At 39.1% G+C, this 19,829-nt stretch overlaps 1 protein-coding gene across 6 annotated transcripts in view; it reads left to right on the top strand.

Annotated features, from left to right (window-relative positions):
• Positions 1–19,829, top strand: part of mafb (v-maf avian musculoaponeurotic fibrosarcoma oncogene homolog b (paralog b)) — a 62,899-nt gene that overhangs the window by 7,154 nt on the left and 35,916 nt on the right. For all 6 annotated transcript variants that reach the window (XR_008302361.1, XR_008302360.1, XM_026919187.3 and 3 more), the window contains exon 2: positions 660–727. Coding sequence is in view for 4 of the 6 variants with exons in the window: in XM_026919187.3 (XP_026774988.1) it covers positions 660–687 (28 nt within the window). In the remaining 2 variants the exon portion in view is untranslated. The remainder of the gene's footprint in view (positions 1–659; positions 728–19,829) is intronic.

The following is a 19,829-nucleotide window of genomic DNA, read 5'->3' as shown; positions in this document are numbered from 1 at the left end:
CTCCTATCGATAACTCTCTCCTACAGAGCACTCAGGCACCAGCCTGGAGTATTCACACATTCAGTGGTTTATATGTGGTTGTTGGCCAACAGTTACAGCTATTTTTGAAAGCAAGCTTTAGTAACCTTAAGCAGGCATGACATGTCAATCCATACGAGACTGTGACGACAAACTTTTAGCGACAGCTGCCGCTTCAGGGCAACAAGCACACCACGCCACAGAAATAACAGCAAAAATGGTCATCCTGATCTCAGTGGGTTTGTTTACGGTCATAATGACTCTGTTTTTATATGATTAATGAAATGTTCTTCAAACTGATCCTCTCTTTGAATCTGAAAGCACCTTCTTCCTACCTATAGTAATGCTGTAGAATAACAAAAAAATACAATTTATACAATTCTCATAGTAGAGGAGTGGATTAAAAATGTATAAAAAATTATCAAATGTCAATAAGCAGAGCTAAATTGTAATAATCAGGAGATCACTAAAGAGATATTTGAAGATATTTGAATCTTAATTTCAATACTCCATAATCAAAATGTTATATATTGCACAAGTTTGTATTTTGTACATAAAAAATAAATTAAATGCTTCATTTTATTTGGTGAATGCCTGTAGTTTAGTACTGTTCTTCATGTTTTATTTTCTTATTTTTGTAGGTCTTCAAGAAAATTTCTGCACCTGTGATATGAAGTGTGAGTCCTAATCTTCACCCCTGCAGTCTGAGGTAAGATTGCAAACCCTAGCTAATATTTCTCTTTATATATCTTTATATTTCAAACTCATGAAAGTTATATGATTTCTTAGAAATATTATAAGTTGTCATCTGGTCGTGTCACAAATATTGGTTGTCATTTTCTGCACTAAATTTGTTAGAGCTAATTTTCTTTGGAATCGGTATTTTTAACGTCAAAATATTTTCCTGAGTTAGTCCTCAGTGTTTCAAAAACCTTTATGAACATCTTAAATACATACACAGTCAATCACCCAGCCAGAAATATTCACATTTAAATTTTCATTTGAAAGAAATTAATTTTTAAAACCAAGATATCGAATATTTAAATAAACACTTTTAATGTTTTATACTGCAGATCCTTTTCTGGTATAACTTAAGTCATTAATAAAATAATAAAACGAATAATACAATACTTTGGTAAATGATATTTAGACACTTTTATCAAGTTCGCTCTTAAATGAGAGCACCCCAGCTATAGAATTGCTCTTGGTTAACAGATCCATAGCCCACTTGAAGCAAAGATTTTGACTCTGATTGAAGTTGTGTGTTACAAGCTGTGATAAACGTTTGGAGTGAACTATTTTCTAGCGTGGTAGGGGTGGTTTGTACTGTATTTTAAATGACATAGTGGTTATTCTTTATAATTAAAAGTAGTTTGACTGGCACTTCAGGACACCCAGGACACCTCAGGCCTGAAACAAAATGTGGATTAGGGACTAATTTCTAGTTTTTCACAATAGATTGAAGTAGAACCTGGACTGGTCTAGTCCAGTTTGTGTCGGGTTCTCAGCCTCCCACGCAGAGAAACTGAAACAGCCGTCGACCTTCTTCTTACTCTCAGGATTGAAGTGTTAACTTTATTTAAAGGTTGCGTGGACAAAGCAGGGTGTCTGAAGCAGTTTGTATATGCATGTGTTGTTGTTTGTGTGCAACTCTTAAAATGCTCACTTTATAGCCCAGGATTAAGACACACTAATGTCATGCTCGCTTCATCTCTTCAGTGTTTCAGATGCCTGAAGTAGATACACACATTACAAAACATCTTTGTGTGAGCTTACATGTCTATAAGATGTGTAAGAATGGCAGAAACTGTGTATTTGTGTGTGTGTGTGTGTGTGTGTGTGTGTGTGTGCTGTGCTTATATTCTGAGCATGTGACGAGAGGATGAATATGATAGGACGGTATTGGGTAGGCTCCTGCATAGTGCAGCACTTTTCTCTACTGTAACTCTGGGACTCGATGCTGAGGTCACCCACAGAGGAGAGGATGAATATGATTCTGCTCCCCCCCTCCCCCTTGCTCTCTGAAAACAGAGAACACACAGTCAATCCTGCTCTTTCCTTCCTGTGGAGTAGCACCTGCTGTGCATCTGAATTTGTGTGTGTGTTAAAGCTGTGAACCGTAACCAAAGACAAGCACGAACATGGCTATCTTTAGCGGCGGGCTCCTGAAGACACTCGCTCCTCGTACGGATACAAATATAACTCAGTAACGTACATCATGGCCTTATCCACCACAGCCTGCAGCCCAGTTCAGCCCAGCATGTACACACACACACACCACACACACACACACACAGGAAAATTGTGAGCATTTGCTCAATTAACGTCACAGTGTGTTCACATTCTGTAATAAGCTTGAGAACCCTTGCACATGGCTAAACCAAAGATAGGGAAAACACCAAGTGCACAGACCAGGAGTTTCACAAATAATCACGTTTGAAAATTAAGCACATTTAATTCTCACTAAATTCAAACGGGAACTTATTGGCATTTTTCCTAATCTTATTGACGACATTATTTTTTAAATTTCTTTTTCTTTTTCTTTTTTTTTAACATTTATATTTTTATATTAGAATGATTCATTTTAGGGACATATTTTACTTTTGCATATTATCATCACCCTTAACATCTCAGCTTATTATTCAGTTATTCATTATAAAGCACATTTTTCAATGATTACTATGAATTATTTAGTGAGTACAGTGAAACTAATAGGAAAGGTGTGTAGTTTTACTAGAGAGTGAGAAATATCTGGACCTGCAGATTTATACTGGGTTAAATATAATTCAATTCAATTCAATTTTATTTGTATAGCGCTTTTAACAATGGACATTTTCGCAAAGCAGCTTCACAGATATATATTGTCTTTACAATATCGTCTAATATATATATTGTATTAAAAATGCTTAATTGAACCAGTGTGATATGCTATATTATAGAGATGTCAGCACAGCTTATAACTAATTCTGTGTTCAGGGGAGGGACATTCACCATTCGTATGATGGTCAAATATAGAGCATTAAATACTCTTTAAGAAACTGTGTATATGCATAATAGACAGGAAAGCAAAAAAAGAAAAAAGAAAGAAAAAATCATAGGAAATCAAAGATAATGAAGAAAGGACTGTAAAGAACTTCATGACAATCATGACAATCAGACTTGTCTATGCACATTTGTAGTAAAAAAAGAAGCAAAAATAGGCTTGAAACACCTTCATCCAGAAATCTGTCCTGAGCTCAGATACAAGGATCAAATAATGAGTATTACAGCACTGTGTAGGAAAATGACAACAGAAATAAAAAAACAGTATATAAAAAACCTGCAGAAAAACCATACAAAAGCTTATGAATGAAAGAAGAACTGCACAAAAATGAAACTGCCCTGTAATATGTATTTCATGTAAAATTTCTCAGTGCAAAACTCTTATAGATTTAAAAAAAAAAGAAAGATTTTTAAATGAAAAAAAAAATAAATAATAATTATTTATTTTTTTAAATAAATGAGTCGAATAAGAATGCTGAGAACCATTCATCCAGCAGTCTGTCCCATCTCATTTAACAGAGGGGGAAGTAAGATGTACAGGGATGTATTGCCTGTGTTTAGTGACCTGCACCCTGGCGCACTCCCTCACTCGGCTCTGAGTCCCTGTGTAGAGGCACAATAAGTAGCCTTGCACCCTCTGGTCAGTTCATCTGTGTCTAACCCTGCTGAGGATGAATGTGTCTGAGATGAGGGCACCATCCATACTGCTCTCTCTGCCATCCCTCCATCCCTCCCTCTTTTGCTCTCCCTGACACTCTCACTTTTATTCTAGCACTTGCAAAACCCAAAGCTGGAAATTTAATGGCACATATTTCCCAGGCAAGGCTGTAGGAACAGGGTGCCTCTTCCCCCCTTGTTAGCTTGATAAATAACTTCTCTGGCCAGAAAGTGCTGAATTTTAGGTTTCTATGTCTATTTTCTGCAGGCTGACATTAATTTTGCGTGCTCTGCAGGAACTAACTAACAGAAATAAATAAATAAGGCAATGAGAGGACTGAGGCGCGTGCTGCCGGCCCATTATGTGGTTCCTGTACACACACTCATGCATGCCCCATTTGTTGGCAGATGGGCAGCTTATTTTTTAACCTATTTGGTTTGTGAGATTTTGTATTGCCATTGCTTTTTATTTGTTGTAATAAGGTTAATTTTGTAAAAGCCTGCATGTAATACATTTACACGAACTCGTATGCAGGCTCACACACGTCCACATAACAAAACAGAAATACACACTCGAATGTAAAATAGACATGGACACACAAAGCCATCAACAAACATGCAGTTTGTCCTTTATTGAATACAGTACACACACCAGATCCTCCCTCCCTCGCTCTCTCTCTCTCCCCCTCACACACACACACACACACACACACTATATTGTCTATATCCTCTTAATAAGTAATTACCAATAACACACATAGTACACATTTAAACAGTTACTATCTAGCTATTAATGATAAAAAAGAATTCTGTAACATGCCATGCATTTTAAATCTTCTGTCTGAGGACAGTCACAAACACACTCACACACTTGTCCTGTGCATGGTCATGGACTGTATTGCTTTTAATTCAGTTGAGATGTTACTGTATCTTGGCAATGTTTAAGTCAGTCTCTAATTTAAAGAATAATATGAATTACAATCTTTGACTAAAGTGGGGATTTCACAGTAATCACTGGTCATTAGAACAACATGTATGAAGACCTTATGAGAAGGGCGTTTAGATGAAGCATTAATAGTGAAAGTATTGTACAAGTAAGCATGTGTACAGTTAAGTGTATTAGAACGATGTAAGTGTGTTTAAAGAATCTAGCACTTTTGCATACAAAGGAAATAGGAGAAGGGATATGAGCTCACTTTTTCTATCTCATTTCATCAGATATGCCAAAACATAGTGTTTGAAATGTAATAAAATAAGCAATGGGAAATCATTACCCAAGGACAATCAAACATGTCCCCTTTGTTCAGCTGTGAACTGCATAACTGTCATCTACTTGGAATGAATTATAAAACAAATAAATTAGGTGACCATGATTTAAAGAACAGTTTGGACAAAAGTGAGATTTGCACAATTCCTTCCTTATTCCAAAAGTAGTCAATCAGTCTAGGAATGTTTGATGTTGAAAGTTTGCTTTTTAATCTTTAAGCTATGAGGCCAATCTAGCTAACATGTAAGAGAAGCTTATAGCTACCTATTAATTGTTTTATGTTTTAATTTACTTTACTTACATGTAAAATGAAATAGCAGAATATATTTGTGTTAAAAATGTAATTGGAATGATATTATCATCTGAAGGTACAGTTCCATCTTTGGGCTTTGAGGTTTGCACAGAGCGATACCACACTATTCGCTTGCTTTTGTCTTCAAGATGGCTGCGACTACTGTTTTTAGACATGTGATGTACTTTTGTCCATTGTAATAGAGAACATGCAGTTACACAGTGTGATACACTGTGATAGTGTTAGACACCACGTAAGCAATTCTACTGGAGATTAACTGGTGCAGTTTGAGGTGTGTGTAGTCATTTCAGCAGGCGGTAAACTGATAGATATGTTTCCCTTACTTTTAAATAACATTAGCCTTGTAGCTTCAGTGTAAGACTAAAGAAGCAAACTTCAGATACCAAACATGTCTTGACCAACTGACTACTGACTATGGGAATAAGAGGAAAATTGTGTAAATTTCATTATTGGTCTTTCATGACAAGTTATTCTTACATATATATTGTAATAATAAATATTGTAATTATATATGTATTCAAACCATAAACTTCAGTATTAATAAGCCATAAGCAATATTAACAACATAACAGAGTACGTTAACATATTTAACACATTTTTATTGTATCAACTGATATTTGTTTAAATGTTATTGAAATACTCCTGACTAATGTTTATTCAACCCATTACTAAAAATAAGTTTACTTAAATTACAAAAAAAATTCAATTACAGCATAACCTAAATGTTGATACTGTACTGAATATTGGTGTCTAGGTGTAAATATTACTACTTTCTCTTCAGCTTAACTTCTGAATTCTGTCAGTTATCAACCACAAACCTGTTCAATAAGGTGTTGGTCTTAATTTTACTCACTCATAGTAAGAACACTGGTAGATGCACACATTGATTATTTGAGTTCTTTGGTTTATTATTATTGCTTTTTAAAATCAATCAATACAATGAAATGTCAATTGCTTTGTTAGCATTACATATGGTGTATTAATGCTGAAGTACATGGTTTGTTTATGTTAAATAGTGTGATATACCAGTTAAAGGAACCTTAATGTAAGTAATGTTACCAACATAGCACTCATCAATGTGACTACTTCCCGTGGGCTTGTTAACCATGCTATTAACCATGCTAGCCATAGTGCTTTTGTACAATATGTTGTTTAGACAGACAGGTCACCATATTGTCAGTGTTAATGGAGCAAGCAAACCATTACAGAAGTAAGGAAACTTTTCATCTGTTTTTCAGACAAAAAAGTCTCACCCCTTTCTTGACATTTCTGGAATGTTCCACAGTGATTATCTAATAATTAAAAAACACAAAACAAAACAAAAAAATTCCACAAACTCCTGAAAACCTGTTAGTGTACAGCCTGTGTTGCACAAAACCCATTTAAGACTAAATATTCTCACTGGAAGTATATGTTTTATAGACTTGACACAGAGAGCCATAAGCCTGAAAGAACCCTCTAGTCCATCTATAACAGAAATCAGTTTGTGCATTTGTCAAATGACAATTGCATATTTGTAATTTACTGAAGACTAACAAAATATACTTCTGTTCCTTTCAGTGCTGATCTTTGGATGGTTTCCCTCCACAATGCCTGTATCACTTTCCACTAAAAAAGCAACGTTTGCATTGGATTAGAGCACAGTTACTCAGCAATAGCTATTCATCTTAAATGCCTGATTAAATTTTCATGAGAGAAAGGAGAAAAGAGTGATAAGGGGAGCAGCGGGGCTTGTGAACATTTTTAAAAGCATTTTAAAAGCATTTTAAAGCATTTCACAGGTCTTTAAAAAGCTTGATGCACTCAGAATGCATCCTTGTATGAACACAACTTTACTAGTGTAAAGAAAGTGTCGTTGGTGGATGTCATGAATTCTCTTATATCAGCATGATTCAGGTAATTAAGCAATGTTATCCACTGAGAAATGCATCTGAAAGGTGATTCTAGAGCAGCGTATATATTTCACAGACCACTGCTGAACACAATATAATATCCTGGACTATAGGAAATGCACTGGAGTCATCCTCTACATAATTTTTTTTTTTTTTTTTTAAACTGTCACTTTGATCACTAGGTAGCAAGCAAATTACTTTAAGAAAAATCAAGTGAGTCAAATGAGTGAAGGAGCTTGGGTGAAGTGTGAAGGAAACAAATTATTCCCTAAGCACCTTGTGAGGATAAAAAATGATCTTGTTATGGCAGGGAGAAAAATGCTTGACTGGAAATTGGGAAACACTGCCATAAAACATTCAAGTAAAGTTATTTAAATGGCTCTTGCAGTGTCAAGAGAGTGTGTGAGCAATCAGGATCATACATAGCTCTTAAAGTGTAATTTCCTGAAGGTGAAGGTAGCTGAAGCTTCCTGCCTCTAGCATGCAGCTTCTAGATTTCTTGTCTAAGTGGGTAATCATTGTCATTAGACAATGTTGGACATGCAGCACAACAAAATGAGCTGCTTGGACATGAAAAGCACCTCAAAACTCCTGCAAGCTTTTATGTCATGCAACAGAAAACACACCACAAGAGAGACAGAGGACAGCAGAGAGCACTATTCCAGTCTGAAGGAGCCATCAAGTGCAGAGTTGCAGAAGCTCATTTCTGCAATGGGTGTGGGTACAGAGGGCTATCCTCAGTCGTCAGAAGCAGCGATTTTCAAGAGAAAGCGCTTCCCTTCAAGCTGCCTCTGATATCTGTGTCCTTGATCAGGCACAGTACAGGGGAGGAGAGAAGGAAAGGAAGGAACAGATTTCTCTCTTCTTTGTGAGGAGCTCTGAAGTCGTGATAAAAAGCTGGTACAACAGCAGTGTGAGCTGAAGAGTTTGGTGTGGAACTGTAAAACAGCATGCGCGCACACACGCACATGCACACACGCACACGCACACGCGCACACACACAGTGGGGATGGAGAAAGAGAGGGAGCCTCTTGCTATCGATGTGTCAGTAGCAATCAATAGAGGCCAGCGAAGGCTTTTCTCTTATCACACTATTGGATTGTGTGTCTCTGTCCTGCTGCTGGTGTATCTGGCAGTCCAGTTCTTCTCCATTATACACACGGAGGCAGCACAGTTCTGTTCACTACTAATGCCTCTATAGTTGACAGCAAGTGATATATAAAAAAGATATACAAAGATACAAATCAAGATTTGCTAATTTACTAGAGAATGGATTAAAAACTGTGTTTGAATGCATGTGCTTGTGTGTGTGTGTGTGTGTGTGTGTGTACGGCAGTAGAGCTGAGTGGTGGGATGTTCGAGGAGCGGAAGTAGCTGCATTCCCCTGGGCCCACTCAGTTGCTCATCCTGCACAATCCCATAACCCCCCTCCTGTTATGCTCCAGCCTCTCAATGCAACGAGAACTGAGTGATACTACAGTGTGTTTCTTTTTATCCTATCCTCTCTTCCTGTAAGTCCCTCACGCTCTTTTTTTCTCTTTGTGTAGCCACGTTGTGTCTTCAGTGATGAAGGACGCAGACGCTTGACCTCACGCAGACAAGCCCTTGTGACATGCATTGACCTTTTAACCGCAGGGAAATTCAATAGTGAAGAGACAGTTGACATAACCTGGCAACCCCAGCAGCCTGACAGTCTCGAACGATAGCAGACAGGACAGAGAGAGAGAGAGAGAGGGAGAGAGAGAGAGAGAGAGACAGGATGGTGGCATCAATGGGGAAAGCATGCTTGTTTTTTTTTTCAAAGGAGGTGTGAGAAATGAAATTTGAGTACAAGTGGACATACAGGTTGAGACAAGGTGACTTGGCAGCGGGCGAAAGAGAAAGAGACATAGACAGAGGGGGAGGAGAATGGGGGCGGGGATGGCTGAGCGAGACACACAACCAATGGCTCTGCAGCAATTAGAATAATTTCAAATGAATATGAGAGTTCCTGTGTATGCTTATCTGCAGAGTGGGAGCACTTTCACATCAATCGAAACAGTGTTTTAAAGCAGTGTGCGTTCCCGCCCCAGCCGTTCATAATCAGGCCTGCCAAGTGCACACTGCTTTTCTCCAGTGCACTGCCACGATAATTATTCAGCTCTGCAGACACGAAAGGGATTCATCCACCAGTGTAAAGCTGTATTCGACTCTTTGCTGAATCTTCAGCAGGAAAGACTCATAACCTCAAGAGCTACCCACTTGAAAATGTCAAACATCGGAAGGAAGAGCATTTAACTGCTTTTGGCTTTCTGTTTACACACACACACATGCACATGCACACATACACATGCACACATGCACAAACACACACACACAGCTTTTCCATCAAGCTCATCACTTTCTGTGGAACACACAGAGAAGAGCTGGTAAACCAGGCCAAGTTTACCACAAGGTCTGTGACCTGTATTCTCTGAGTCACCACAATAGTGAGGAGCGGTTATTATGAGATATTACTGCACTCGTCTGGTTTGAACAAGAACTATATATTTATATTTATATGTAATTTTATATAACAACTTTCACAGCTTTTCTGTTTTTCTCTAATTGGGTATTTATAGCTCAAGTGTACAAAATGTGTTTTTTTAAATTTTTATATATTTAAAAAATAATTTCACAAAATCGTTTTAATGTTCTTGTATATTACTTTTTTTTAATTAAAAAATATAGAATAAAAATTAAACTAAATATACTTTAAATTTAATATTAAAATTTCACATACCTACACATTGTATAATAATTATTTATATATCATTTAATTTCTATTATGTCTTTTTCCTGTCAGAAGGCATTTCACATAGAGGAAGCCATTGAGAACACAAAGAGTGTGTGTTTATGTGTGTGTGTGTGGGTGTGTGTCTAATACTGAGCATATCAAAGGCAGTTGGTGGTGAACCGGGGTGTGTGCGTGTGTGTGTGTGTTATCCCGATTCCCCTGGTGGGATACATAGATCCTCTGATGTAGCCTCCGCTCACACATCGTGTTTAGTGCCGGAATTTTCCAGGGATAAAAGAGGCTTTTTAATGAGTCAACATTCCGGTTCCCACATGCATCCGCATTTCCCTGCGTCTTTCTCTATTACACGGATTTCTCTCATTATGTTTTTTTTAAGGTGATTTGGAGAGACAGAGAGAGCGAGAGAGAGAGAGAGGGGAGTATATATGTGTGGCCACAGAGGAATAGTTGTGTTTTAGCTTCATAGAGGCAGGTGTGTTCTCCTCAGTGTGACAAAAATTGAAGCAGACTGCTCCATTTGTTAGATTAGTCTTTTTGATAATCTCCACAGCGAGCCTCAGATAGGCCTGTATTAGATTACACGTTCCACTAAAAACTCTTCTCCACTGTGCGACTCTTGGGAATGAGAATGTATGAAAATAAAACAGATGACGTTAAAAAGCTCTTTGTAAAGATGATTGCTTTCAATTTATTCCGATATTTATATCAAAATATGTTTTGTATTGTTTTATCTTTTAATATTTAATGTAAGGCTAATTTTCGCCTCTTTGAATACACACATATTGTTAGTCTTTGTTTTCATAAAGTGAAACGAGATTAGGATATAGTAACTGTCATGTTTGGTTATTTGCTTTTGGGTAAAGTTGCTTTTGGGTAAAAGGTGCAAAAACATAATTCTCACAGCATAAAGCTTTCCCAAACTGGCAAGTGTGTGTAAGTGTGTGATTGTTAGTCATTCATTGGTAACTCTCGTGGTTAGGCAGATATTTGCAGAAGGAGTAGGTGTGCGTGTGTGTGTGTGTGTGTATGTGTTACATAATCAGGACATGGTGCCACTGTCCTCTCTTTTTCATGCTCCTCTGTGGACAAGGCTGACACATAGTGACAGAGATATCCTATATATTTTGACCTAAAAAATGTTAGAGAATTAAAGAGGTGATAGTTTAGTGGAGAAAGAGGGACGAGAAGGAGAGTAATGAGATAGAGAGTGAGTAAGTGAATGTGTGTGTGGGACAGAGAAAAGTGGTTCACCACACTGATTTGGCACACAGCATGAACCTGCTGTGCTTGCTGAGTAAATAGAGTGTCTCTCTCTCTCTGCTCTCTCAGCCTGTCTCTTGGCTTCTCACATGCTCACTTGCACATGGTCTTCTTTACACCTATAAATATAGCCATGAAATAATCAGACAAAAACACACATGATGGAGCAGGAAAACACTCTTCTCTCTCTGTCTCTGCTGCTTCACCTCTATAATTACGCACACGCTTTGTTGTGTTTGTACACATGGGTAATGGTGTGAAATTAATGGCATAGAAACAGAGAAACAGAATTGTGTGTGTTGCCCGCTGCCGTACATGATGAGAATATATTATTATTAATAGCATAATAAATAGAATAAAATATGGGAGATTAAAAAGAATCTACAGCAGCACTTGTTAACATTTGTAAGATTTAAAATGTGAAACCTTTATAAAAAAAATGATGCCAGGAGTAATTGCAGAGGTTGAGATCTTAACTACAGTTCAGGTACTAACTAAAGAGTGTTAGATTTAAATACAGTATTATTATTATTATTATTATTATTATTATTATTATTATTATTATTATGAGTTGACATGGTTTTTATACTGATCTTTATTGAGTGTTTCATTCATCATTGGAAATAACAAAAGTGCATTAATACAGTACTATATAGAAGTTTCAAAATTGGAAAAAAAGACCAGGTGGCATTTTCCTATCTAACAGTTCAGTTTTGACGAGTCTGTGCCAACTGTAGCCTCAGATTCAGGTTCTTGGCTGGCAGGAGTGGTCTTCTGCTGTTGTAACCCATCCTCCTCAAGGTTTGATGTGTTGTGCGTTCTGAGATGCTTTTCTGCTCACCACGATTGTAAAGTGTAGTTATTTGAGATATCACAGTCTTCCTGTCAGCTCGACCAGTCTGACCATCCCCCTCTGATTTCTCTCAACAACAAACTGTTTCCGCCACTGACGCTCACTGGATGTTTTTTGCTTTTCTCACCATTCTTTCACACCATTCTTGTAGAGAATTCAACTAGAGACTGTTTTGCATTAAAATCCCAGGAGATCAGCAGTTTCTGAAATACTCAGACCAGCTTGTCTGGCACCAACAACCATGCCAGAGTCAAAGTCAGTGAGATCACATTTTTCCCCATTCTGATGTTTGATATGAACATTAACTGAAGCTTTTAACCTGTATCTGCATGATTTTATGCACCGAGCTGCTGCCATATGATTGGCGGATAAATGCACGATTGTGCAGGTCTACAGGTGTTCCTAATAAAGTGGATGGTGAGTGTAAATTTCTATTTCTGTTCGTTCATTCCTTCATCTTCAGTAACCACTTTATCCTAGTCAGGGTCACTGTGGATTCAGAGCCTATGCCAGGAACACTGGGCGTGATGAGGGAATACACCCTGAATTGGATGCAAGTCTATCACAGGGCACCATACACATACACATTCACACCTAGGGGCAATTCAGTATAGCCATTCCACCTATTGGCATGTTTTTGGGAGGTAGCAGGAAACCAGAACCTGGAGAAAACCCACACAGACATGAGGAGAACATGCAAAACTTTGCACTGATAGAAACCTGAGCTCAGGATGGAACTGGGGACCCTGGAGCTGTGAGGTGACAACACTACTCACTGTATGGTGACAACTCTACTCACTGCTGTTCTTTTATCCCAACAGAAAAGCACATATATAACAGTACACAGTATTCTGTAGAACTACACATCCTCAGCAATTTTGCTGCTTTGAAGTTCAGCAGGAAAGGACTGTGTAAAGAGGATGTAAGTGGCCATGAGTAACTGTTCAGTCTTTTTCACAAGCAAAAGGAGGCTTGATCACTTTAAAAATCTCCCTCACACTGTGACCCACTAGACTTTTTTTTCTGAATGTCTGCTCACGCTGATAGCGTACGGCTCAGGCGCAGAGCAGAACACACTGTGATACTTTAAATATAGCCCACTTTTAAGCACACTCTGGAATTAATCAGTGAATTCACTTTTTTCCATCAGCCTCTAATTTTACCCATGGGGTAAAATAAAACTGTAGCTTTGATTTGGGTGCATGTGTATTTATTTCTCATTTCTCTATCTGAGCTTTAGCGTAGTGGCCAAGTTGGGCGTTCTTTCAGCTGAATGAGTGGTGGTAAAAGCCCCTGGCACACTCGCAGTCTCTCAGCCAGCCGTCGTGTTGTTGCAGTCCCCTTACAATAACCCCCAGCCAAACACACGGCCCCACAAATTAGCAGCCTTAAGTGCAGACAATGCACATTTACAGCCTCTGTTGGGATGGGCTTTGATAAATGAAAATAAATACTTTTCATCAGCCACCAGAGAAGCATGGAGTGGGGGGAGAGGTGTGGTGTGGTGTGGTCTGGCATTCCAGCACGTCTTTTCTCCCCGGAATATGCAGCAAAATGCTATTTTCCAGCTATCGATATATTTCGGCCACAGTGAAATATGAAAAACGAGGGATATTGACATGAGGCAGGTGGTAGCTTTGCATGCTTATGAAGGTGTGTTTCGGGGGGGGGGGGACATTGTGTGAGCGTTAGATTAAATTATGTTTGGAGGAGTGTGTAAGCTCGAATAAATTTCACAGCCAGTGGATCAGTGGAGATATCTCCCCTCGGAGCAGCTCTGTGCTCACCTTTCTCTCTGCTATGTCTCTGTGGGGAATACACTCCTACGACCTTACCACTCGACGAGCCCTTTTTCACTCACACACACAACACAGTCCAATCTTATGCCTTAACTAGAGTGTGTGCTGTATACTGATACTGAATATGTGAGTGAATGTGCCTTATAGTGTACTTTCACACATACTCTGATGGTGTGTGTTAGGGGTCTAGTCACGGCTGTGGGGAGATGTGGACTAGTCAGGGTGGTGAGTATTTTCAAATGTATTTTGAAGCGGTAGATGAAGCCAATTCTACCGTAAACAAGACAATGGTAGGAAAAGTCTTCATAAATTTTCGATCACTTTTTTTTTCTTAATAGACCACTAATACTTTCACATCACTTTGCATGAAGTGTACACTCCTGGGAAAAAAAGGGCCAAGCCTAAAATGGCAAATATTAAGCTTTTAATGGGCTTAATAACAAATCATTGGTCAGGAAATTAGCAAGAATGAAACAAATACACTCCTGAGAGCTCCTGTGCCATCATTTGCAGGTTTACTTTTGCTGCTGTGAACTGTGTGGGGGAAAAGCTAGAAACAGGGAAATTCACTTATATAGTCTTCTTGTAAAGGTAAAATCTTGATAATGATTAAATTGTTTGATGTAAAATTCAAACTAACACATCCAGTTGTACAAGATTTTTCAAAAATATCATTTGGTTATCTGCCACAACTGATGCAGCCCATCAAGGGCCATCAAGGGCCACAAGCCTTAAACATTTAAAGAAATCAAAGGGAAAAGCTATCCCATGCTACTGTATGTTCCTTTAATCTTTTGTTTAATTCTTGCTAATTTCCTGACCAATGGTTTGTTGTTAAGACCATTAAAGGCTTAAAATTTTGCCATTTTGGGCTTGGCCCTGTTTTTTGCCCAGGAGTATAGATCCCTGCCCACTTCTGAAGGAATTGCTTGCGCAGTTTATTTTTGTTGTCCTATAAAGCTAAATACTATTTAAATAAAATCCTTGCACAGTGGCAGAGTGAATTGTGTTATGACTTGCACTGTGTGAAAGAGCTTTTCTGGAGCCGTGGGTTGCACATCACTATCCACTATCTCACTCAGCTATCTCACTGTGCATGCCAGCTCAAAGAGGCTGATCTGACATGTTTTTGGATGCTACTGAGGCAGGAGTTAAACATGGCAGAAATACCTCCCAGATGCTGGTGTAGGCATCACATCCTCTATTCATTAAGCTCTAAGAAGCTTCTGCGTCCTGCTGCACACTCTCAGTTTCAGAATCAATGATTTCTGCTGAGCCGCCAGCTCGTCCACACGAGTGCATTTTAAGAATTATATGATACACAGATTTATTATTTTACACATTTATTGCACTGATTTATTTACTTCTGTCATTAAGAGTGTAGCCTAAAAAAGCAGTGAAGCTGGAAATGTAATTTGTAGCCTGTGTACGGCTGTTAATTGAAGTGCGGTTTGACACGTACTTTGCTGCACAAATTAAACAGCCTAAAAATAGCGATGTCCTGAAACAGTTTTGAAAAAGAAAACTATGAAAAAGATGACTAATTTACTAGTCAACTAATTTTTTAAATCACTGGTAAACTAGTAAAAATTAGAAATGTATGTGTGTGTGTGTGTGTGTGTGTGTGTGTAGAAGTTTTTGTGCCAGGAACAGTAGTGAAAACCTCTTTGTTTTTCTTTCTCCCCAACACACCTACACTTTACATCTTCTAGAACAATGTGTCCTACTCGTGATTATCATTTAACATTTCCTCCATAGCTCACAGTGAGTTTTATTCAACCTCATCACATATGAGGGGAGAGACGCTCTCACACACACAATTCACTCACACTGCCCTCACACACTCACACACTCACCACTCACACTGCCCTCACACACTCACACACTGCCCTCACACACTCACACACTGCCCTCACACACTCACCACTCACCATACACCACTCACACTGCCCTCACACACCACTCACACTGCCCTCACACACTCACACACTCACCACTCACACTGCCCTCACACACACACACACTGCCCTCACACACTCACCACTCACCATACACCACTCACACTGCCCTCACACACTCACACACTCACCACTCACACTGCCCTCACACACTCACACACTGCCCTCACACACTCACCACTCACCATACACCGCTCACACTGCCCTCACACACTGCCCTCACACACTCACCACTCACCATACACCACTCACACTGCCCTCACACACTCACCACACACTCACACACTGCCCTCACACACTCACCACTCACCATACACCACTCACACTGCCCTCACACACTCACACACTCACCACTCACACTGCCCTCACACACTCACACACTGCCCTCACACACTCACCACTCACCATACACCGCTCACACTGCCCTCACACACTCACACACTGCCCTCACACACTCACCACTCACCATACACCACTCACACTGCCCTCACACACTCACCACACACTCACCACTCACACTGCCCTCACACACTCACACACTGCCCTCACACACTCACCACTTACACACTCACCACTCACACTGCCCTCACACACTCACCACTCACACTGCCCTCACACACTCACCACTCACACACTCACCACTCACACTGCCCTCACACACTCACCACTCACACTGCCCTCACACACTCACCACTTACACTCTCACCACTCTCACTGCCCTCACACACTCACCACTTACACACTCACCACTTACACACTCACCACTCTCACTGCCCTCACACACTCACCACACACCACACACACTGCCCTCACACACACACCACTCAAGCTGCCCTCACATTCACACCACCCCTTTTTATTGAAATTGTCAGTAAAATAAGCTTTTCTCTTCTTATGAATTTGTGGTTTCAGTATTCAATTTTTACATATTTTTTTTTTCAGTAATCTATAAAACAACCTGCACTGTTCTAGTTTTTTTCAATAGCAATCATGAAAATATGCCTAGCTGCTTCAGTTGTTGTCATGGTGCTGCCACACCTAGACTTCTGATGTCAACATCATTTTTGTGATTTTGCTGAACACACTGGCTTTCCTGGTTCTAGATTAGGCACTGGAACTCATCAGTGGTGCTAATATGCACCTGTCAAACTGCCTTCATCCACTCCCCAATCACACTCTTCTCCAGTTTTATTTGCTCACCCTCACTAGTAAACATCGCCGTATTTCATTCAACATGAATCTCTGTACATTACTCAAAGTCTGCCTAGTTTGATTAAGTAACTAATTTCAAGCATGAGCAAGATACAACACAGTACAATACGACTGAGATCATTTGATTCAGTCGTGCATATGCTGTATCTAATTGTAGTAATCATATATAAAATGTGTTTTAGAATATTTTCAGGCAGAATAATAGTGTGTGTTCTACTATGTCTGATGACACACATCACATGCTTGATATAGTGCAGTTATGAGAGCTGCTCTTTCTGTGTGCCTGATTAAACATGGACATTTTTTTTGGCTGATGGGAATTTACTGTTGGTTATCATTCAGGAAGTTGCAAGCTTGTGTGTTTAATCAACTGATCGGTATCAGGGACTTCACCGTGCTCAAGACCAACCCCGTGTGTTTCATCAGCTCGTTTAAAACACAGAGGCTGAAGCCCAGACAGCTTCATAACTATAACTCTCTCAGCCTGCCTGCCAGCTCCAAATTGTTCTGTCGCTTGTGACAGAAGTGAAAGAACTTATCTCCTCGCTTACAAGCACAATGTCTGAGTCGAGACAGCGAGCGAGAGAGAGAGAGATAGAGAGATAGAGAGAGAGAGATGTAAGATTTCCATATTACATGTAACCTCTCTTTCCTTTCTTACTTCTCGTTCATTGTTTATTTAAAGTCACAATTATAGTGTTCAATATTCAGCACAGAGTTCCTCAGCCTCAGCCGGAGTCATGGGAAAGACAGTGCCAAGATTCTTCAGGGAGAAAATGCTATTACATGAATGTGATTTATGATACAGAGACATCCATACTCGCTTGATTAAAAGTGATATTCGCCATATGTTGTGGGAGAGCAGTTGGTTCTCACCTGAAACAATTACAGTAAAAGCTTTGAAGTGAAGAGATCCATTTCTCCTGCTTCCCACGCCTCTCTAAGCACACTCCCTGTGCTCCCAGTGCCTGTGAGCTCTCTGTACTGACACACCCACACCCACCCACACACACACACACACACACACACACACGTTTGTCTTACTATCCTTGTGAGGACATGCAGCTAATTAATGCTATGCCTACATATAAACCCTCACCTTAACCTCAGTAAATAAAAGTTTGGCTCCTCTCAAGGTTTCTTCCTCATATTGTCTCAGGGAGTTTTTCCTTGCCACCGTCACCTCTGGCTTGCTTATTAAGAATAAATTCACATATTTACAATATATTTTTTGAATCCATTTATTTCTGTAAATCTGCTTTGTGACAATGTCCATTGTTAAAAGCGCTATACAAATAAAATTGAATTGAACTTAATTGAATCCTTATTATTATTTTTCCTTAAGTAAAAGCTGCAGTCTTTGTAAAACTGTTTTTTTTTTTAAAACAAATAAATAAATAAATAAATTAAATAAAGTTTTCCTTATAGTGACCAGCCAAATGTCCCCTATCCTTGTGGGGACAGTCAGTCCCCTATCCTTGTGGGGACAGTCAGTTACCATGAGCACATTCTATTAACACTAGCTCCCTAAACACTAATCACAATACCAATTGTCACACTGCTCTCAAACATCCAGAATTACATCAGTTGTTCTCTCACACCTAAACAGAACAAACACTAAGTGATTTTGTCTTTGCTCGTGAATTGGGACTCTGACATGAGTGAAATAAAGTCCAAAGCTAATAATAAAAGTAGGCTTATACGAAGGAACAAACATACAGAACTATTAAGCTTTCTTCCTGATGCTGAGGTCGGCCTGGGCTACAGCACTGTTTTGAAGAGAACCATACTGCTTATGATTTACACCAAATGTGTATAGAAAAGGGAATCCCAGTCCCAGATAACAAAAGAGTGATGGCTAAACGCTGACCTGTATGTATCACTCCATCTGGCCCATGGGATTCTGGTGATGAACAGAGAACGTGGACAGAACTGGACCTAGATCAGAACCACAATCAGGCTTTGTAATGGGGTAGAACTTACAGCTGGACCGCTTACAGCTCAAATCTGACCTGCACTTGGGCCATGAAATCCTTAAATATGGCTGCATTTGGCCCACAACACAATTTGTCATTGTAATAACTGGCCTTATTTACCTAAACACAACCATATTTGTCCCAGAAATATTTGTTATATATAGTGTAATCATTTTTTTCAGTGTCATTTTCTGTAGCTTGCTATGAAACATTTTTAGTTTTAAATTAGGTTAGAATTAGAAATGTAAGTAAATTGTAGCTCTTTATAGTACATCCTGTACTATGTGCACATTCTTCAGTGGAAGCAGGTTTATACTGTGAATTTCTCATGTTCACATTTGATATGAACATATCACTTTATTTGCTTAGGGTTTGTTTTACTTACACGTGTACATCTGAGATAGTTTCTTGACACGTGAATACATCAATGAACAGTGAAGTTTCAATGACTGAGTCCTTGTCTTCATTCTAATCATCTTTCATCAACCACTGAATGTGTAAACAGTGTGATTATTAATAATCAATTTGTTTGCAACACACAACATATAATGCACATATAACTTTGTGAAAAGTTGCTAGTCAAAGTCAAAGGGAAAGTATAGCAAACAAGACATGTCAATGCGTTCTCTGATGAATATGTAAATTTGATCAATACATATGCAAATAATAATTGATCTACTTGGTTTGCACCCAGTGATGATAGTGTATATATTCAGTGTCTGTATGAGGACAGACAAAAATGCGGCATTGGCAGCTTTTAATCGCGTGTTTGAGACAAAAGCTGAGTTGAGTGGTAATACTGCCGG

This window comes from Pangasianodon hypophthalmus, chromosome 9, assembly GCF_027358585.1.
Source record: "Pangasianodon hypophthalmus isolate fPanHyp1 chromosome 9, fPanHyp1.pri, whole genome shotgun sequence".
Lineage (NCBI taxonomy): Eukaryota > Metazoa > Chordata > Actinopteri > Siluriformes > Pangasiidae > Pangasianodon > Pangasianodon hypophthalmus.
The sequence above is the reverse complement of the archived record's forward strand: the minus strand, read 5'-3'. Positions and strand labels throughout refer to the sequence as shown.